Source organism: Bombina bombina, chromosome 2 (genome assembly GCF_027579735.1).
Source record: "Bombina bombina isolate aBomBom1 chromosome 2, aBomBom1.pri, whole genome shotgun sequence".
Classification (NCBI taxonomy): domain Eukaryota; kingdom Metazoa; phylum Chordata; class Amphibia; order Anura; family Bombinatoridae; genus Bombina; species Bombina bombina.
The window spans coordinates 838,923,570-838,941,750 of record NC_069500.1 but is presented as its reverse complement, the minus strand read 5'-3'; the positions used below and the strand labels follow the sequence as shown (position 1 = coordinate 838,941,750).

At 40.0% G+C, this 18,181-nt stretch overlaps 1 protein-coding gene across 7 annotated transcripts in view; it reads left to right on the top strand.

Moving 5' to 3' along the window:
- The window catches only part of PTPRS (protein tyrosine phosphatase receptor type S), a 408,837-nt gene that overhangs the window by 191,127 nt on the left and 199,529 nt on the right, over nt 1–18,181 (top strand). For all 7 annotated transcript variants that reach the window (XM_053703177.1, XM_053703180.1, XM_053703178.1 and 4 more), the window contains exon 5: nt 7,888–8,033. In XM_053703177.1, coding sequence (XP_053559152.1) covers nt 7,888–8,033 — 146 coding nt within the window. The remainder of the gene's footprint in view (nt 1–7,887; nt 8,034–18,181) is intronic.

Genomic DNA, 18,181 nt, shown 5'->3' with positions numbered 1-18,181 from the left:
TGTGAGGCTTCTGGCTTTGCGGTCCTAGCCCGCCGTGCTCTCTGGTTGAAGTCTTGATCTGCGGATATGACTTCTAATTGCAGACTCCTTTCTCTTTCTTTCAAGGGGAAGATTTTATTTGGTCCAGGGCTGGACTCCATATTTCCTACGGTTACCGGACAGAAGGGTGCAATTGGCAATTGTTTAATTTTCGTTCTGACAAATCACAACGACAGCAATCCTCCTCCAAGTCCGAGCAGCCCAAGAGTACTTGGAAGCTGACTCAGTCCTGGAATAAGTTCAAACAGACTAAGAAGCCCGCCGACAATAAATCGGCATGAAGGGGCGGCCCCCGATCCGGGATCGGATCGAGTAGGGGGCAGACTGTCTTTTTTCAGACGCTTGGTTCCTGGATGTACAGGATCCTTGGGTCCTGGAGGTTGTATCTCAAGGATACAGGATAGGATTCAAGTCTCATCCGCCCAGGGGCAGGTTCCTTCTCTCCAGTCTGTCTACAAGACCAGAAAAGAGGGCTGCCTTCTTAGGTTGCGTATGGGATCTCTCCTCTCTAGGAGTAATTGCCCCTGTACCTACAGCAGAAAGAGGTTTGGGGTCTTATTCAAACCTTTTCGTGGTATCCAAGAAGGAGGGAACGTTCCCTCTTTCAAGATGGAGACAATATGGTCAATCCTTCCTCTGGTTCAGGAAGGACAGTTTATGGCCACAATAGACTTGAAGGATGCATACCTTCACATCCCGATACACAGGGAACATTTTCAGTTCCTGAGGTTTGCCTTTCTGGACCAACACTTCCAGTTGATAGTTCTTATGTTTGGCCATCTACTGCTTAAAGGTTCTGTGGGCTCTTCTAGCCATTACCAGTATTGCAGTAGCAACTTACCTGGACGATATCTTGGTACAGGCACCATCCTTTAATCTAGTGGAAGAACATTCAGAGTCCCTTCTCAATCTTCAAACACATGGATGGAAGATAAACTTGGAAAAGAGTTCTCTTACTCCAAGTACAAGGGTGAATTTCCTGGGGACAATAATAGACTCCATATCCATGAGAATATTCCTCACAGATCAGGGACGTTGCAAGTTAACTTCTGCATGTCTTGCCCTACAGGCCTTCTTGAGACCCTTAGTGGCACAGTGTATGGAGGTGATTGGACTCATGGTGTCCTGTATGGACATCATTCCTTTTGCAAGATTCCATCTCAGACCCTTACAACTATGCATGTTGAGACAATAGAACGGCGACCATTCAGATCTGTCTCAACAGATCATGCTGGACAACCTGTCTAGAGACTCGCTCTCTTGGTGACTCCGTCCAGATCATCTGTCCCAAGGCGCACATGCTTCTTGAGACCGCCCTGGGAGATTGTGACTAAGGATGCAAGCCTTTCCTGCTGGGGAGCCATTTGAGGTGCCAAGAATGCACAAGGGCTGTGGACTCAGGAGTCGTCCTCCCTTCCGATCAATATATTGGAACTCCGGGCAATCTGCCTTTAAGGCTTGGCCCCTTCTGGGTTCGTCCCAGTTTATCAGAATCCAATAAAACAATATAACCTCGGTTGCCTACATCAACCATCAGGGGGGAACGAGAAGTTCCTTGGCAATGAGAGAAGTATCTTGGATACTAGAGTGGGCGGAGACTCACAGATGTACGCTGTCAGCAATCCACATTCCGGGAGTGGACAACTGGGAAGCGGACTTCCTCAGCAGGCAATCCTTTCACCCAGGGGAATGGTATATCCACCCAGAAGTGTTTGCAGAAATATGCAGTGAGTGGGGGACTCCAGAGAGAGATCTCATGGCATCCCGCCTCAATACTGAGCTACTCGGGTACGGGTCGAGGTTGAGGGATCCTCAGGCGGAACTGATAGATGCTTTATTTACAATTCCAACAGAGAAGGTGGACAGGATACTTGTAAAGCACTCTTCCCTCAATAGTGGAGGTTATGTGCATCTAAGGATATATCAATTTAAAAATTACAATCTTTATTATCACCTTTAAAATGGGTTACAATGTAACATTAAAAATAGATGCCCTATCAGTACCATGGAGGTTCAGACTCGTATATCTTTTCCCTCCATTACCAGTTCTCCCTCGTGTGGTGACTCGCATCAAGCAGGAGCAAGCATCGGTGATTCTGATTGCTCCGTTGTGGCCGCGAAAGAAGTGGTTTGCGTATCTGCTGGGAATGTTGCAGAGATCTGCTGATAAAGGGTCCCTTCGTTCATCAAAATCTTGATTCTCTGAGGCTTACAGCGTGGTCATTGAACACTTAGTCTTAGCCAAGAGAGGGTTTTCTGAGTGTGTTATCGACACTCTGGTTCAAACTCGTAACCCAGTTACTTGTCGTATCTACCATAAAGTGTGGAGGATTTACTTGTACTGGTGTGAAGAGCATGGCTTTTCCTGGCATAAGGTTAAGGTTGCCAGAATTTTATCTTTTCTCCAGGATGGACTGAAGAAGGGTCTATCTGCTAGTTCCCTAAAGGGACAAATATTGGCACTGTCTGTGTTACTGCACAAAAGATTGGCTGAGCTTCCGGATGAGCAGTCCTTTGTTAAGGCTTTGACTAGGATCAGACCTGTGTTTAGATCTGGGGCTCTGCCTTGGAGCCTCAATCTTGTTCTTAGTGTTTTGCAGCAGGCTCCGTTTGAGCCTATGCATGCTGTTGACATTATATTGTTATCTTGGAAGGTTCTTATTTTGTTGGCTATTGCCTCTGCATGCAGAGTTTCTGAGATTTCTGATCTGCAATGTGACTCCCCTTATCTAGTTTTTCATACTGATAAGGCTGGTTTACGCACTAAATTAGGGTTCCTCCCTAAGGTGGTGTCTAATCGTAACATTAATCAAGAGATTGTTGTTCCTTCCTTGTGTCCTAATTCTTCTTCAGCAAAGGAACGTTTGGTTTACAATCTAGATGTGGTTTGTGCCTTGAAGTTCTATCTTCAGGCCACTAAGGAATTCAGGCTATCTTCTTCTTTGTTTGTCTTTTATACGGGGAAGCGTAAGGGGCAGAAGGCTACTACGACTTCCCTATCTTTCTGGTTGAGGAGTGTCATCCGCTTAGCTTATGAGACAGTGGGACGACAGCCTCCTTAGAGGATAACGGCTCATTCCACTAGAGCAGGGGCTTCCTCTTGGGCTTTTAAAAACAAAACCTCAATGGATTAGATTTGTAAGGTGGCTACCTGGTCCTCCTTACATACTTTTTCTAAATTTTACAAGTTTGATGTGTTTGCTTCGGCTGAAGCATCTTTCGGGAGAAAAGTTTTGTGCCCTCAGCACAGGGTCCGTCTCTTATTTCTGTTCCCTCCCGTTATTCATTCATTGTCCTCTGGAGCTTGGGTATAGTTTTCCCAGCAGTAAGGAATGAAGTAGTGGACTCGCCCTGCCAGGAAGGAAAGGAATTTATCTGGTAAGCATAAATGATGGGGTTTTTTTAAAAAAAATATTTTTGCAGCATGTGCACATATCCCGTGAGGACCCGTGCACCAGTATTTCAACACTCATAGAGCTGGCGGTGGTGTTTGTTGCTCCTGTAGACATAATTTGTGTCATACAAGACACCAGCTGACTCTCTGAGAAGGTGTGGTGTTTGAATACTGGTTCCTGGGCACTCACAGGATATGTGCGTATGCGGAAGAAAAACAGTAGTGACTTTTACTAGATTCATTTTTGCTAATGAAAGGCTATTGCAAAATTGTGTACATTTTTATTGGACAAATGACATGTATACATAATTGAAACCTAGACCCTTTGTCATGGTCCTCCGCTTATAAAATATACAGTGGTTACAGTGGCAAATGGTGTAATCTGGATATGTTTACAAATCACATTTGGTTTTATGTCCCCTTTCCATTCTTTGTTATATCAGATGCTAATTTTTTATTATATTCTTTTATTCAGTTGCTTAGACATTTTCTGCATTTACAATTTACTGTTACTTCACCAAATATATTTGTCATTGGCAGGATCATCTGCAAAATACAGCAGTGGGAAGAATGTTGGCACTCTGTGCCTTTTAAAAAGAATTTAAAAGTAAATGAATGAACATAATCAGCTGTGAACAATATGAAAATAGAAGTATTCATTTAAATATTGAACAAATAAGTGTAAAGTTTACACAGAGTAATGCTGACCGCCATTTTGCAACCTAGCTTGCTCATATGTAGGGACAGATTACAAGTGGAGCGCTATTTAACTCTCCCGCTTGAGCGCTAACTGCTAGAAGTAAGATTTTTTCACACATTGAGTTGCGCTCGTATTATCAGTTGATAGTAAACTGTTTTCACTAACGCGCTAAACTGACACTCTTTAAAAGCCGACCTTAGGATATTGTGCACGTAAGAAGCTATTCCCCCATAGAAGTCAATGCAGCAAACAAATATAAAACTGGGAGAAATATTTAATTTACAAATACTTAGAACATATTTTGCTATGTGCAGAACATTGGAATGTGAAATATGTAAAGTAAATACACAGTATAACACTTTATTAAATATGAATATTGCATAAATATAATTTATATGTTTTCATCTACTTAACTGCAAAGGGCTCCCATACACTTCTATATATATGTATGTGTATATAGATATATATATATATATGTATATGTGTGTGTGTATGTGTATATATATATATATATATATATATATATATATATATATATATGTGTGTGTGTGTGTGTACACATATGAATTTGTGTTTATAATCTGTAAATACATATGTACAAACATATGTATACATACATATACATCATTAGACGTCTGTGTGCATGTGTATATATATATATGTGTGTGTATGTGTATATATATATATATATGTGTGTGTGTACACATATGAATTTGTGTTTATAATCTGTAAATACATATGTACAGACATATATGTATACATACATATACATCATTAGACGTGTGTGTGTATGTGTATATATATATATATATAATGTGTGTATGTATGTTAAAGCCCTTTACCTGTTTTTTTTTCTCTAACACCTACCTGAGATACCATATCTTTGAGCCTTACTAGATTTTGTGCTATTTTTTTGTATTAAGTTTCATTAGATGGTGTTGTTATGAACGTATGTGTACTTTTATAAAAAAAAATGTGTTTCGTGTCGCATGTTTTGCGAAACAGTTAACCAGAGCTCTGAGGAAGCAGTGATCATTCTAGCGTAAATCATGATTGCGCTGAAGCGATCACATTTAATTTCAACTTATAATATGAACGGAAACACCTGTGATAATCCCCTTATTGCTTGTGTGTAACTGTAACGTGCCTCTCGTAATCTGCCCCTTAATAAGTAAAAAAAAAAAAAAGCTTCTCATCTCTTTTGAGGCCAGTTAGGGACAATTATCAATAATTTAGTAGATTGCTCAGACAATTGCTGTGTAGAATATATCAAGGTTAGGCATGTGAAGTTGGCCATGTGTTTCTCACAGAATTTGGAAAGGCCGCAATATTTAGAGTTAAATTGCTGGTAAAGAGGATTAAATGGATATTGAGAGTCTGTTTTTTTCCCCCCTTTACTACGCATGATTAAGCATCTATTACAAACTGTAATTTGCTGTAGCAAATTACAATAGTGCACCTGGTTTACATAAAATACAATGGGGGCAGTAACACCATATTTGACCACATTTTAGGATTCTATAGTTTGGTTTGAAGATGACGATTTCTTAATCTTCTCACAGTATTTTCCCCAAACAGAACCCCTCTTTGAATCTGACTACTTTAAATGGACATGAAACCTAAAAATGTTATTTCATGATTCAGATAGAGAATACAATTTTAAACAACTTTCTAATTTATCTAATCTGTTTCATTCTCTTGGTATCATTTGTTGAAGAAGCAGCAATGCACTACTGGTTTCTAACTGAACACATGGGTGAGACAATGACAATATATATATATATATGGCAGCCACCAATCGGCAGATGGAACCTACGTTCTCTGCTGTCCCTAAGCTTGCCTAGATAAACCTTTCAGCAAAGGATAACAAGAGAAGGAAGCAAATTAAATAATAGAAGTAAATTGGAAAGTTGTTTAAAATTGTATTCTCTATCGGAAACATGAAAGAAACATTTTGGGTTTAATGTCCCTTTAACCCTTTGAGTGCTAAGCACTTTCCCACCTGGGTGCTAAGATTTTTTAATGTTTTTTTAATTTGAACAATTTTTTTGTAAACTTTTTTCTTTTTTGCCAGACCCCCAAGACTTACACTATTGGAAAGGTTGGGTGATTAGATGCCTGAGATACAGGCTTCTAAGCAGCATGCCCCATGCTCCTTACTTAACATTGTTAAGTATAAATAAAGTTGCGCGGTGACGTTATCACGTTATTGCGCGTGACATCACCACGCAAAACGGGAAGCCCCGACGATGCCTGTCACTCTACAGGCACAATCGCCAGGGTAGGAGCAGGTGGGAGCCCCCAGATCTCCCTCAAGGTGCTCTGAGTCGTCGTCAGCACCAGAGTGGGAAACTCCGTGACGGCTCAGAGCCATCATTAGCACTCAAAAGGGTTAAACTTTATAAAAAGGCTTTCATCAAAAGGATCAGCCATTTAAATTGAAAGCTGTCCATCTGCCCCTTTAAATAGCTTTCAGGTAAACATGAAGTTTTTGTAACCCTTAAAATGCTAGAGAAACCAAATAGCTTTAACTGCTAGGGAGAATAAATTAGATGCATGCATTAGTAGGTTTCATTCCCCTCCGAGTATGGGAGAAGGGGGCTCTTCGTGCCGCTCGGCTATTTTTGTTGTCGCATTTATTCTTGTGCAACACACTAAAATCTGGATTTCCACAGATTTTAGTGCTTTGCTGTTGCACAAGAATACTCTGAGGTGAAGGAAACCTAATGCACATATCTAGAATAAATCATGTAATTTAAATGATAATATCTAACAGATTTTTGGTAATCCTTCAAAGTCAAATCATTTCTCCCTTTTCAATATGAAAAATTGCAAACCTATGATGTTAAATGTGTAGTTTAGTGTTTGCAGTTTTGGGAAGTTGTATCTTGCAAACTAAAGCTACAAAGATGGTCAAGGTCTGATAAACGGACAGATACAGGTTGCACATATTTCTGAAGCTGACAGCTAGTCACAACGTAGGCTTATCTGACAGACAACAATGGAAATTTAAAACCCTATGTATTGGAGAAGCACGTTGTCAAGTAAATCTGTACGTTCTGAAAAGGTGTCAGTATAGATGAATCACAGATCAGTAGCAATAGCGAGACGTATCACAGGTAGATGTGGGCCGGGGTGAATTCTAGCTGGGAAAAGGAATGGCTAGGCTTTCTTTTTGTTCACTGTGAGTGGTTGTCAGGGAGACCACATAGTATTTTTACTTCTAACAGCGGCAAAGGTTCCCCTGACACAGCTCCGGCCTGAACGCAGAAACTGACGTATTCTGGTTACCATGGAGATCGGTCAATTCAGACCTTGCAAGATACCAAGCTCACAGCAGCTTCAGTACTTTCTATGGTATTTGCCCTTAATATGAAATAAGCACAATGGACATAAACATGTCCCCTACTGTGCCTATAAACTGCAGGGTAAATAGAAATTAAAACTTAAAACATTATTTCTAATTTTGCTTGTTACATCCAGACTTATTTATGTGTTTGCTGAGATATATATATATATTTGTATATTAAACTGTTCTAGGCATATTTGAAAACTAGTTATTTTGTATTTTTATGAATAAATTACTTTATATCCCTTTTTAATATTACAGATGTTTTACTGGTTTGTTATGATATTTATGACCAACCATTTTAATAAAAAAAAATAATTGTATTGTGATATACTCTGATTTGCCCCCTTTTTGCTTTATGACCTCTTGCATATGAAGTGACTAAATATTTCTCTCCATTTTAAGGTGCTCCAGAGTTCATCAAGAGACCAAGTGATCAGATAGGCGTTTCGGGGGGCGTGGCTTCCTTTGTCTGTCAAGCAACAGGAGACCCCAAACCTCGCGTCAGTTGGAATAAGAAAGGCAAAAAAGTGAATTCCCAAAGATTTGAGGTGAGGTGGTTTGTAACTATCAAACTACATTTTGTCTTTATTTTTTTTTTATGGGTTTATCCTCAGCCCGAAGAGTGTGGGAATTTTATGATTCTTGTGTTTTTTTCCTCATGGTGAAGTGGTCTTCAGAAGATCTCCTTCATTTCTTCTGAAAGATGGTAAAGGGACGTGAAACTCAAATTTAATCTTTCACGATTCAGATAGAACATGCAATAAAAAAAAATCCAATTTAATTCTATTAACAAATTTGCTTCATTCTCTGCACTACATAAACACAATGGGAGAGTCAATAATGAGGCATAAATGTGATGTCACCAATCACCAGCTAGCTCCCAGTAGTTCATTGCTGCTCCTGAGCCTACCTAAGTTTAAAGAGGACAAAACATATTTGATAAAGTAAATTAATAAAAAATCTTGAAAATTTTATTTTGACTTTACTGTCCATTTTTAAGTATTAGAATATTAATCAGTATGTTGTGTTTCTGTTCGCACTTGAAAAATGAAATGGAAACTTTTCTGCATAGGCTTGATGTAAACCGCGCCCATAAATATTGTCTGTTAGTAATTAAAGTACTGGGAGGATATTACAGACACACTTACTTGTCAAGCTATTAGAGTGACTGTTCAAGAACTAAATAGGGCATGGTTATATAAAGGCTGCAGTGCTTTTGGGAAGTTGTCTATTTTAATAGGGCACATACACATCATCGAGAGATTGACTTACATGTAAATATAATTCACATTATTATTTCAGAAAAAGGGACGAAGCTTACTTTACTAAAGGAACTTACATGCCTGGCACATACAAAGTGGATGATAATAGGTGCCTAGTATAAAATTAATTTTTGTAAAGTTTTGCTTCCTGAAATGATATTCACATACAGTAATACATCTCAAGTTATCAGCTAGTTCTGAGGAATTTGCTTTAATCAGATGGTGAGAGTCCAAGAGTCATCACATGTGGGAATTCCCCTCCTGACCATTAGGAGGAGACAAAAGACAGCCCAACACACCAGAGCTTTAAATCCCTCCCATAATCCTCTGCCATTTCTTTTACACCCTTGATGGGGTGATGTAAATGCTGAAGTGCTAATCAACTTTTCAATTGAGAGGGGTTCTCTAACTATCTGAGACCCATTTCCTTCTCACAGTGCCTTGTCAGACAGAGGGGAAGAGAAGTTATCTGCCAGTAGTGAAAGATTTTTTCCCAGTGGCTAATGTCATAGGCCTCCCAGGTGACATATGGGTTTATCCACCAATCCCCTTGTCTGCTCCTTAAGGACTTCCCAGGCGAAATGTGGGTTTATCTGCCAATCCCCTTGGATGTAGGTTGCCATTGCTTCTTAAAGGGACACTGAACCCAAATTTTTTCTTTTGTGATTCAGATAGAGCATGCAATTTTAAGCGACGTTCTATTTTACTACTATTATCAAATTTTCTTCATTCTCTTGGTATCTTTATTTGAAATGCAAGAATGGAAGTTTAGATGCTGGCCCATTTTTGGTGAACAACCTGGGTTGTTCTTGCTGATTGTTTGATAAATTCACCCACCAATAAACAAGCTCTGTCCAGCGTCCTGAACCAAAAAAAAAAAGCTTAGATGCCTTCTTTTTTAAATAAAGATAGCAAGAGAACGAAGAAAAATTGATATTAGGAGTAAATTAGAAAGTTACTTAAAATTGCATGTTCTATCAGAATCATGAAAGAAAAAAACTGGGTTCAGTGTCCCTTTAAAGGCACATGAAACCAAAATTATTTCATTCATGATTCAGATAGAGCTTTCCGTTTTAAACCACTTTCCAAATGACTTGTTATCTAATTTGCTTAGTTTTTTGGTATCCTTTGTTAAAAAGCATGCCTAGGTAGGCTAAGGAGTTGGAAGAAAGCTGATTGGTGGCTACGCATATATGCCTTTTTTCATTAGCTTCCTAATGTGTTCAGTTAACTCCCAGTAGTGCATTTATGCTCCTTCAACAAAGGATACCAAGAGAATTAAAATAACAATGTATTCTCTATCTGAATTATGAAAGCATTTTTAGCACTGTGCTTGCACTGCCTAGTATTGGCTCGTCTATGGGCTTGCCATGATTTCACCTTTTTTAGCAAGCTTTCTAACCCCCTATCCTGTGCAAAAAAAAAAAAAAGGTTCTGATATGTTATATGCAAACAATAGTGCAATAATGAAATACTATAGTTACGCAAAGGCATTAAACACATAGTTAAAGTCCACTTCAGAGCAGCAATGTACCACTGGGAGCTAGGTGAATACATCTGGTGATTCGATGACAAGAGACAAATGTGTGTAGCCTTCAATCACCAGCTAGTTCCTAGTTGTGCGTTGCTGAGGATATGTACATATGCTTTTCAACAAAAGATAACAAAGTCAATTTTAAAATAAGTGAATTTAAAAAGTGTCTTAAAATTGCATTCTTTTCTGAATAATGCAGTTTATAATTTTGACTTTCTTATAGTTTTAAGCAATGCGTACGCTGAGTCAGAACAAGGAATCCCTTCTGTAAGGCAGGATCACAGTTTAGAAAGAAAGTTTTAGAGAGAATTCAGGAAGTCCTTGGACTTTGGGGACTTCCTGATCACATAGTGATTAAATTCATACTTCCCAAAGTATTTAACCGGCTCACCTTAATAAAGCACAGGATAAACTGAACTGCAGGAATTAAAAAAATAAATGTGTGACTTAATTGTGTTTCTAACACAGTCCTTCATGTTTAATACATATATAATTAATGAAACTATTAGTTATAATATAGTTAGTTACTTGTATTTGGACTTGGTGATATAGTGTATGAAGATGAAATAAAGGATGGTTATATGTTTGTATTACTTTGCTTTGCTATACATTTAGTACTGGAACCTTTTATTTCAGTTTGGTGTAAATGCGCACTCACACTTGAAAATAACACTTCTAGTCCGCTCAGGAAGTTAAACACCTAATACATTTTATAAGCATAGTATTGAGGTTATTCCCCACCTCCCTCTAGTCATTGAAGACTCCATGTTAAAATGTTGTTTTTACTACATTCTAGAGGTGATGTGTTTGCACATGTGAGGCAATTCTTCTTCAGACACCTCTCTCTCTCTTTTTTTTTTTTTTTTTTTTTTTCTCTCTCTCTCTCTTTATCTTGCTTTCTCTCACTCTTTTTCTTTCCTTTTCTCGCTCTTTCTCTTTCTTTTTTGTCTCTCTCTCTCTCAACTTTTTTTTTATTTCTCTTTTTCCTCTCTTTCTTTCTCTTGCTCTTTCTTTTTCTCTTGATTTCTCTTTCTTTTTCTCTCTTTCTTCTGTTAAGTGTGATCAGTCCACGGGTCATCATTACTTGTGGGATATTAACTGCTCCCCTACAGGAAGTGCAAGAGGATTCACCCAGCAGAGTTGCTATATAGCTCCTCCCCTCTACGTCACCCCCAGTCATTCTCTTGCACCCAACGACTAGATAGGATGTGTGAGAGGACTATGGTGATATATTTAGTTTTTATATCTTCAATCAAAAGTTTGTTATTTTATAATAGCACCGGAGTGTGTTATTCCTTCTCTGGTAGAATTTGAAGAAGAATCTACCTGAGTTTTTCTATGATTTTAGCCGGAGTAGTTAAGATCATATTGCTGTTTCTCGGCCATCTGAGGAGTGAGGTAAACTTCAGATCAGGGGACAGCAGGCAGATTAATCTGCAAAGAGGTATGTAGCAGTTTATTATTTTCTGACATGGAATTGATGAGAAAATTCTGCCATACCGTTATAATGTAAACTCAGCCTTGAATGCAGTAGATGTAGCTGATATCAGGCTGTCATGTATGTATATTTTACACTTCAGTTTTCTGGGAAATGGTACTTCTCTGGCTTTTAAACTGTATACATAGACTTAACCTATTTTGCAGGGACTTGCAATAGGTTTTAGATGACAATTAATTATTGAGGTAAAATGTTTTTTTGCTGGCATGTAAAAACGTTTTTTTCTCTGAGGTACTGGGTGAAAAAATGTTTTGGGCACTTTTTTTCCACTTGGCAATAGTTTTGATTTAAATTAGAGCAGTTCACTGATCCCTCTCACTGTTATGTGTGTGGGGGAGGGGCCATTTTGGTGCTTTCACTATGCATCAGAAAAACTCAGTCAGAGGTTCATTTTCTTCCTGCATGATCCGGTTCATCTCTACAGAGTTCAGGGATCTCAAGAGTCTTTTTTGAGGGAAGTAATCATACAGCAGAGCTGTGCTGATTGTATTGACTGTGATATAAAAAACGTTTATTTGTGTATTTTTTTTCTGCTGCCTGGGTTAGTTATCATTTGCTGAGGGGAACAATCCTTTGCTAAAACTGTATATTCTGACAAAGATTGATGCTATAACTTAATTATTTTATCTGTTATAATATTTTTCTGTGCTTCTTAAAGGCACAGTTCGTTTTCATATTATTTGTAAATTACTTTGAAAAGTATTTCCAAGTTGCTGTTTATTTGCTAGTGTGTTAAACATGTCTGATTCAGAGGAAGATATCTGTGCTATATGTGTTAATGCCAAAGTGGAGCCCAATAGAAATTTATGTACTAAATGTATTGATGCTACTTTAAAAAATAGTCAATCTGTACAAATTGAACATATTTCACCAAACAACGAGGGGAGAGTTATGCCGACTAACTCGCCTCACGTGTCAGTACCTTCATCTCCCGCTCAGGAGGTGCGTGATATTGTAGCGCCGAGTGCATCTGGGCGGCCATTACAAATCACATTACAAGATATGGCTACTGTTATGACTGAAGTTTTGGCTAAACTACCAGAACTAAGAGGTAAACGTGATCACTCTGGGATGAGAACAGAGTGCGCTGATAATGCAAGGGCCATGTCTGATACTGCGTCACAGTTTGCAGAACATGAAGACGGAGAGCTTCATTCTGTGGGTGACGGTTCTGATCCAAATAAACTGGACTCAGACATTTCAAATTTTAAATTTAAGCTTGAGAACCTCCGTGTGTTACTAGGGGAGGTATTAGCGGCTCTGAATGATTGTAACACAGTTGCAATCCCAGAACAAATGTGTAGGTTGGATAAATATTTTGCGGTACCGACGAGTACTGACGTTTTTCCTATACCTAAGAGACTTACTGACATTGTTACTAAGGAGTGGGATAGACCCGGTGTGCCTTTCTCACCCCCTCCTATATTCAGAAAAATGTTTCCAATAGACGCCGCCACACGGGACTTATGGCAAATGGTCCTAAGGTGGAGGGAGCAGTTTCTACTTTAGCTAAGCGTACCACTATCCCAGTGGAGGATAGCTGTGCTTTTTCAGATCCAATGGATAAAAAATTAGAGGGTTACCTTAAGAAAATGTTTGTTCAACAAGGGTTTATATTGCAACCTCTTGCATGTATTGCGCCTGTCACGGCTGCAGCAGCATTTTGGTTTGAGTCTCTGGAAGAGACACTTCAATCATCCACACTAGATGACATCACACACAAACTTAAATTCCTTAAGTTAGCTAATTCATTTATTTCAGATGCCGTAGTACATTTAACTAAACTTGCGGCTAAAAATTCAGGATTCGCCATTCAGGCACGCAGAGCTCTGTGGCTAAAATCCTGGTCAGCTGATGTTACGTCTAAATCTAAATTGCTTAATATTCCTTTCAAAGGGCAGACCTTATTCGGGCCCGGCTTGAAAGAGATTATTGATGACATTACAGGAGGTAAAGGTCATGCCCTGCCTCAGGACAAGGCCAAAGCCAAGGCTAGACAGTCCAATTTTCGTTCCTTTCGTAATTTCAAAGCAGGAGCAGCATCAACTTCCTCTGCACCAAAACAGGAAGGAGCTGTTGCTCGCTACAGACAAGGCTGGAAACCTAACCAGTCCTGGAACAGGGGCAAACAGGCCAGAAAACCTGCTGCTGCCCCTAAGACAGCATGAATTGAGGGCCCCCGATCCGGGACCGGATCTAGTGGGGGGCAGACTTTCCCTCTTCGCCCAGGCTTGGGCAAGAGATGTTCAGGATCCCTGGGCGTTAGAGATCATATCTCAGGGATACCTTCTGGACTTCAAATCCTCTCCCCCAAGAGGGAGATTTCATCTGTCAAGGTTGTCAACAAACCTAACAAAGAAGGAAGCGTTTCTACGCTGCGTACAAGATCTTTTATTAATGGGAGTGATCCATCCAGTTCCGCGGTTGGAACAAGGACAAGGGTTTTACTCAAATCTGTTTGTAGTTCCCAAAAAAGAGGGAACCTTCAGGCCAATCTTGGATTTAAAGATCCTAAACAAATTCCTAAGAGTTCCATCGTTCAAGATGGAAACTATTCGAAAAATTTGGCCCATGATCCAAGAGGGTCAGTACTTGACCACAGTGGATTTAAAGGATGCTTACCTTCACATACCGATTCACAGAAGTCATTACCGGTATCTAAGGTTTGCCTTTTTAGACAGGCATTACCAGTTTGTAGCTCTTCCATTCGGACTGGCTACGGCTCCAAGAATCTTCACAAAGGTTCTGGGCACTCTTCTGGCGGTACTAAGACCGCGAGGAATTTCAGTAGCTCCGTACTTAGACGACATACTGATACAAGCTTCAAGCTTTCAAACTGCCAAATCTCATACAGAGATAGTACTGGCATTTCTAAGGTCGCATGGATGGAAAGTGAACGAAGAGAAAAGTTCTCTCTTTCCACTCACAAGAGTTCCCTTCCTGGGGACTCTGATAGATTCTGTAGAAATGAAGATTTACCTGACAGAGGACAGGTTAACAAAACTTCAAAGTGCATGCCGTGTCCTTCATTCCATTCAAGAGACCAGAAATTCTCTTCTATGGTGGCTTTATCGGCCACATCTGTCCAGGGGAATGCCATTCAGCAGGCCAGACTGGTCAATTGTAACAACAGACGCCAGCCTACTAGGTTGGGGCGCTGTCTGGAATTCTCTGAAGGCTCAGGGACTATGGAATCAGGAGGAGAGTCTTCTTCCAATAAACATTCTGGAATTGAGAGCAGTCCTCAATGCTCTTCTGGCTTGGCCCCAGTTAGCAACTCGGGGGTTCATCAGGTTCCAGTCGGACAACATCACGACTGTAGCTTATATCAACCATCAGGGAGGGACAAGAAGCTCCCTAGCAATGATGGAAGTATCGAAGATAATTCGCTGGGCAGAGTCTCACTCTTGCCACCTGTCTGCAATCCACATCCCGGGAGTGGAGAACTGGGAGGCGGATTTCTTAAGTCGTCAGACTTTTCATCCGGGGGAGTGGGAACTTCATCCAGAGGTCTTTGCCCAAATACTTCGACGTTGGGGCAAACCAGAGATAGATCTCATGGCGTCTCGACAGAACGCCAAGCTTCCGCGCTACGGGTCCAGATCCAGGGATCCGGGAGCGGTCCTGATAGATGCCTTGACAGCACCATGGACCTTCAGGATGGCTCATGTGTTTCCACCTTTCCCGATGCTTCCTCGATTGATTGCCAGAATCAAACAGGAGAAAGCATCAGTGATTCTAATAGCGCCTGCATGGCCACGCAGGACTTGGTATACAGATCTGGTGGACATGTCATTCTGTCCACCTTGGTCGTTACCTCTGAAACAGGACCTTCTGATTCAGGGTCCTTTCAAACATCAAAATCTAACTTCTCTGAAGCTGACTGCTTGGAAATTGAACGCTTGATCTTATCAAAGCGTGGTTTTTCTGAGTCAGTTATTGATACCTTAATACAGGCTAGGAAGCCTGTTACCAGAAAGATTTACCATAAAATATGGCGTAAATACCTATATTGGTGCGAATCCAAAGGTTACTCTTGGAGTAAGGTTAGGATTCCTAGGATATTGTCTTTTCTACAAGAAGGTTTAGAAAAGGGGTTATCCGCTAGTTCCTTAAAGGGACAGATCTCAGCTCTGTCCATTCTGTTACACAAGCGTCTGTCAGAAGTTCCAGACGTTCAGGCTTTTTGTCAGGCTTTGGCCAGGATTAAACCTGTGTTTAAAGCTGTGGCTCCACCATGGAGTTTAAACCTTGTTCTTAACGTTTTACAGGGTGTTCCGTTTGAACCCCTTCATTCCATTGATATAAAGTTGTTATCTTGGAAAGTTCTATTTTTAATGGCTATTTCCTCGGCTCGAAGAGTCTCTGAGTTATCAGCCTTACATTGTGATTCTCCTTATTTGATTTTTCACTCGGATAAGGTAGTTCTGCGTACTAAGCCTGGGTTCTTACCTAAGGTAGTCACTAACAGGAATATCAATCAGGAGATTGTTGTTCCATCCTTGTGCCCAAATCCTTCTTCGAGGAAGGAACGTCTTTTGCACAATCTGGATGTAGTTCGTGCCCTTAAATTTTATTTACAGGCAACTAAAGATTTTCGACAAACGTCTTCCCTGTTTGTCGTTTACTCTGGTCAGAGGAGAGGTCAAAAAGCTTCTGCTACCTCTCTCTCTTTTTGGCTTCGTAGCATAATTCGTTTAGCTTATGAGACTGCTGGACAGCAGCCTCCTGAAAGAATTACAGCTCATTCCACTAGAGCTGTGGCTTCCACTTGGGCCTTTAAGAATGAGGCCTCTGTTGAACAGATTTGCAAGGCTGCAACTTGGTCTTCGCTTCATACTTTTTCCAAATTTTACAAATTTGACACTTTTGCTTCCTCGGAGGCTATTTTTGGGAGAAAGGTTCTTCAGGCAGTGGTTCCTTCTGTATAAAGAGCCTGCCTATCCCTCCCGTCATCCGTGTACTTTTGCTTTGGTATTGGTATCCCACAAGTAATGATGACCCGTGGACTGATCACACTTAACAGAAGAAAACATAATTTATGCTTACCTGATAAATTCCTTTCTTCTGTAGTGTGATCAGTCCACGGCCCGCCCTGTTTTTTAAGGCAGGTAAATATTTTTTAAATTATACTCCAGTCACCACTACACCCTTGGCTTCTCCTTTCTCGTTGGTCCTTGGTCGAATGACTGGAGGTGACGTAGAGGGGAGGAGCTATATAGCAACTCTGCTGGGTGAATCCTCTTGCACTTCCTGTAGGGGAGCAGTTAATATCCCACAAGTAATGATGACCCGTGGACTGATCACACTACAGAAGAAAGGAATTTATCAGGTAAGCATAAATTATGTTTTTTCTCTCTCTCGCTCCCTCTCTCTCTCTTTATCTTGCTCTTTATCTTTTCTTTCTTTTTCTCTCTCTCTCTCTCTCTCGCTCTTTCTTTTACTCTTTTTCTCTCTTTCTCTCTCTCTCTCTCTCTCTCTCTTTATTTTGCTTTATCTTGCTCTTTCTCTCTTTTTCTCTTCTCTATCTCGTGCTCTTTTTCTCTTTCTCTTTCTTTTTCTCTCTCTTTCTTTTTCTCTCTCTCTCTCTTTTTCTCTTTCTTTCTCTCTCTTTCTTTTTCTCTCTTTCTCTCGCTCAATTTATCTTGCTCTTTCTCCCTTTCTCTCGCTCTTTCTTTCTTTCTTTTTCTCTTTCTTTTTCTCTTTCTTTTTCTCTTTCTCTCTCGCGCTCTCTCGCTCTCCTCCCACCCCGCTTTCTCTTGCTCTATGTTCTCTCCTCTCTCTTTCCTCTCTTTCTCTCATTTATATTGCATTAAAGACAAATTTGAGCAATTAATATTAAAACACTAAACATTGAAGGCAAACCACATTTACATGAATACAAAACCTCCTAGAGTAAGCATATTACAACAGTTTTACATTTAAAAAAAAAAAAAATGATTTTTCATACTCGTGCTTATCAACTGATAAGAACCACTTCTATAAATGTATTAGTCGGTCATGAACAAGCCTCCAAAATAATGACAAGAGCAGAGTGCACATCAAATTGATTAAACCCTACCTTATAAGTTTATTTAAAGGGACGGTCTACACCATCATTTTTATTGTTTAAAAAGATAGATAATCTCTTTATTACCCATTCCCCAGTTTTGCAAAACCAACAGCTTCCAGCTTCCTCCACCCGTCGCAAAGCCTCTTCCTGGGTCTAAAATGAGGAATCTGGTTTCCTCCAATCACCGCGTGGGGAAGCCGTGATTGGAGGATGACCTATCCATCATTTCTGTCGTCAGAAATGGCTTGCGACGACCGGGGGAAGCTGGAGCTGATGTCAAGCTTAAAAGGTAAGTATTTTTTCACAACAGGAGTGAAATGTAAATTTTGATGAATTAAAGTGCCCCTGTT